This window comes from Alligator sinensis, unplaced genomic scaffold (assembly GCF_000455745.1).
Source record: "Alligator sinensis unplaced genomic scaffold, ASM45574v1 scaffold428_1, whole genome shotgun sequence".
Lineage (NCBI taxonomy): Eukaryota > Metazoa > Chordata > Crocodylia > Alligatoridae > Alligator > Alligator sinensis.
In genome coordinates, this window is record NW_005841919.1 from 1,042,208 (window position 1) to 1,046,612 (window position 4,405).

Here is a 4,405-nt window from a genome sequence, read left to right on the forward strand (position 1 = left end):
GACCCTTCAGCCAATTAGCAATCCATCTGACTGTGTAGGCATCGATGCCACAGTCGCCTAGTTTTTTAACGAGGATGGGGTGAGAGACAGTGTCAAAGGCCTTGCTGAAGTCCAGAAAGACTACATCCACGGCGACACCTGCATCCAATGCTTTTGGGACCTGATCGTAAAAGGCAATCAGGTTGGTCTGACATGACCTGCCCCTAATGAAACTGTGCTGGTTGCCCCTTAGCATCACCCCTGATGCCGGCCCATCACAGATGTGCTCCTTGATGATCTTCTCAAAGAGTTTCCCCAGGATTGAGGTAAGACTGACGGGCGTATAGTTGCCCGGGTCCTCCCTCCTCCCTTTCTTAAAGATGGGGACCACATTGGCTATCTTCCAATCATCTGGCACCTCGCCCGAGCACCACGAGCGCTCGTAAAGCCGTGCCAAGGGCCCTGCAATAACCATGATGACTCAGTTCCGTCAGTCAATACCCTTTGGGTCCTACCACAGACCCAGTTACCTAGCCACCAGACCATACAGTAGTCAAGGCCGCATTTTCCCAATTTAACCATGAGGACATCGTGGGAGACCAGATCAAAGTCCTTTTTGAAATCCTTTTTGAAATATGACATCATCCTCACTTCCCCTATCCAGGTGGCAAGTTACCTGATTGTAGAAGGAAATTATGTTGGTCTGGCATGACCTGCCTGTAACAAAGCCAGGTTGGCATATCCTTCAGAATACTGCCTCCAGTTAGCCTGTCTGTGATGGATTCTTTGATAATTTTCTCCAGGATTTTCTCCAGGATTTTACCAGGGATTGAGGTCAAACTGAAAGGTTTGTAATTTTCCAGGTCCTCCTTTCTCCCTTTCTTAAAGTTAGGCACCACATTGGCTTTCTTCCAGTCTTCTGGCACCTCTCCTGAGCTCCATAAGTCTTAAAATAACTTTGCCATAGGTCATGCGATGATGTTGGCTAGTTCTTTTAGCATTCTCAGGTGTAGTCTTCTATTTACTTCTTCTATGCATCTATCCCTCCTGTACCCATGACCCACAACCAGGAGAACTGAGGACCAGTGTCTGGGGCAATGAGGTTGGTAAAGGTTCTTATCCTCAGACCAACTCCCCAGAACCCCACCATCAGTGGTGACAGACAATTCTAAGCAGGGCATTAACAGGAGCCAATGAAAACTGCTACTGTTGCATTGCAGAAAATATGTTAGCAGAGCAGTGCTCCTAAGACTTTGCACGAAAGCAGTGGCCTTGAGGAACCACTGCTACCCCTATACCCCCACTGAAAGATATCTTTTGCTCGTGCTGTGTATGAATTTCCAAGCCCCACTCCCCAAAACCACTTATTTACTTGGCGGTCTTACAGGAAACCCAACAAACGTGTTCCATGCTCCTGCAGAATCATTGAGTGGCCACCCGCTTTATGAATATTGGGTCATTTCTTTCCCCAACATGCATGCTAGTGAACACTGAGGATCCAAGGAGTGCAAAGATTACTATGAAGATGACTATTAGGTGTAGGGTGGCACGACAGTACCGCCCTGGCCCCTTGTTCCCACCACCACATAACAGCATAGCACAATGGTCACAGTGGATATACAGTGGTGGGGAGGGGGAGAGGGGCATCTGGAGGCCTCCTGGATGCTGTGTCTGACCAGTTGACTTACCAGTCTCACTGTGCACCAGCGTGTACGGCCAAGCCGTGATCTGAGGAAAAGCAGGGGACGGCAATTGTTGCTGAGCATCCTATCTGTGAAACGTTGCAAAGTTTCACAGAGGGTTCATGTCTCTTGGCTCTCCAGAGCCAACATCTGTATACAGAGGAGAGTCCAGCTCTGGGTATAAAATACCTCAAGGTCACATGCTAAATATATAAATTATGTTTAAATGAAAATCTAAGTCTCTATATGCCTGACTTCAGCTTCCACGAATGTTCTGCCCAAAGGGTGCCACTTGCCAAGCCTTTATGGGCAGGCACTTTCCTTTTCAATGAGGGATATTACCCAGCCACTTCACATTTCAAAGAGGGTAATTATCACATACTCAGGTCAAGTTCTCTGGCTTTGTTCGCCTGCTGCAGCAATGGGAGCAGTTGACAGAGGGATTTGTTAAAAATTTACCACCATTCTTTGCCCTCCCTCCACCCCTGCCATTCCCACACACCACCTACTTGTGTGGAATTAAGCCTCATTTCTCTCATTATCACTCTGTGTCTGAGGCAAGCCAGGAAATGTTTGGCTTTGCTTACATCACCCAATACCCAGAGCCAGGCATTATCAACCATTCCCAATAGGATGGGAAATACATTTTTATTGCACCAGGAACTTACTAAAATGACAAAAAAAATGCAGGATGCCCATTGCCCAGGTCTCTTGTTTACAAAGAAGTAGCACCTAACAAATAGGAGCCCCTCTCCTGTCAATTGGTTTTCTTTCCCAACCATGCACCCCTTGTCTGACCTGCCCCTTGCTCCCTGAACCATAATCTTGCTCACCCGGCCCTGGTGGCATTGGGGTGCCCCTTGTTTAACAGCAATGCAGGTGGGGGAATAGGCTTAGCAGTAATACTTCTGGCTACCTCCTGGACAGAGGCAAGCCAAGTGGAGCTCATTTGTATTTTCAAGGGTTGGGAGGGGACCTGCTTGTTCATTTGCTTAAGGACATTATCCTTAATCAATGCACATGTCTCCTGGACATCCACATGGCACTGCGTGGCCAGCTCAAGCAACTGGCTTATGCAGCCTAGGAGCTGCATCCTGAATTCAATAGTGTTGGCCCTGCTTTGCATCTCCCAGTCATCATCTTCCCTGAGCACCCTCCCAGACTTCATCCCACCGATCAGAATGGCAGTCACTCAGGATTGTGTGGCCTCCACCAAAGTCATGCTCTCTCTGGAGTGTCACCGCCTGTGGCGGTATTCCTGCATTTTCTCTGTTCCCAAGCTGGAGTCCTAGGTTTGGACGCACATCCCTGGCTTCCATCGGGTGTGGTAGCTGGTAACAGGGATAGGAAAACAAAGTGTTCATGGTCAAATATCTCTTCCCCAAATGTTAAAAGGAATGTTAACCATCTCCAATGCTACATGCAGAAATGCCCCAGCACATCCAACCCAATGACACCAAAACAGTGCCTGGCATAGTGGCACAAATTCCCATTCCCTGATACTTACAAGTCCCTGGCTGTGCATCTTCTTGCGTCTCAAAAACCAAAACCAATCTTTGGGTCTCAGGAACTTCTGATGCATTAACCAGTGCGTTAACTGATGGTCTGATGCACCAAGAAGGTGGTCTGATGCATTAATCGGTGAAGGTGTCAGGGAGACTGGGTTCAGGATCAAGGTCACTTCTTCTTGGCCATCCCTGTCATCCAGCATCAGCGAGCAGCATGGCTCCAACATGCTTACTGTTTCAGTCTCAGGACACTCTGTGGTTCCTTCATTAGGTGTGCTGTCCAGGACAACACCACTCCCAAATACCTGGAGACAAGAAGCCTTGTCCATATCCTTAGAGAGAATGATGGACAGCTGGTCGTAGAATGGACCAATTGTGTGTACTGCCCCAGAATGAGAGTTCTCATCCTTGACACATTTCAGGGCCTTGATCTTGCTCTGGCACTGTGTCCAGTCCCGGGTGCGCCTGCGTGCCTTCATTTCCTTGGCAATTGTGATATATACTAGCTTATTCCTTCTACTTTCCAGCTGCTCAATGATCTTTTCCTCCAACCAAATATTGATCCAGTCCTTAAGTTTTTCCTGGGTCCAGTTGGGGCCACATTTTATAGATGTATTAGGCTCCTGCTCCATCACCTGCTCCATTGCCTGCATATTGGACTTGTTCTTCAGAGACATCAAGGAGCTTTTTGTGCTCAAAAAGTAGTCAAGACTGAGGTACCTTGACAAGTCACAAAATGGTTTCTGGCAAACTTTGGGGGCTGTTATATAGACATGTGTTGAACAAACGTTTTTGAAAATTCTACGTACACATACCTATGAAGATGTGAACTGTCTCTCAGTACCGGCTGTCAGGGCAATCTGAGCAAGTAACATTTCTGAACAAAGCAACGGTAATAGGCATAACCTGGCCCAAATTGACCCCCATTGTCCATAAGGATACATCAAAAATGTTCTGCTGCTGATAACACCCAAGCATCTGTGGCTGGTAGCTCTTCCTTCAGGCAAAAATTCCCCTACCCTTGCTGTGCCACTTATCAAGCACTTAACTGTGTTGGGGTTTTATCTCATCTGAAGGGATAATTCTGGGTTCATAGTACTCTGAGTCTTTGACTGCTGGAACCCCAACTTTTTTAGCAATGAATAATTGAATTATTTCTCGGAGATTGGGGGAACCCCAAAACTCAAAGTACTAAGTTACGGGAAGTAGCTGGGACACAGAGATTGCAATGCTGAG

The 4,405-nt window shown here is 47.3% G+C and overlaps 1 protein-coding gene across 1 annotated transcript; it reads right to left on the bottom strand.

The window, feature by feature from the left end:
- Positions 1–2,797: 2,797 nt before the first annotated feature.
- LOC112549493 lies at positions 2,798–3,648 on the bottom strand. Its single transcript, XM_025198281.1, has 2 exons — positions 3,169–3,648; positions 2,798–2,992 (listed from the first exon to the last, which is right to left on the bottom strand). The coding sequence occupies exons 1-2, from the start codon at positions 3,646–3,648 to the stop codon at positions 2,798–2,800; spliced, it is 675 nt and encodes a 224-aa protein (XP_025054066.1).
- Positions 3,649–4,405: the final 757 nt, after the last annotated feature.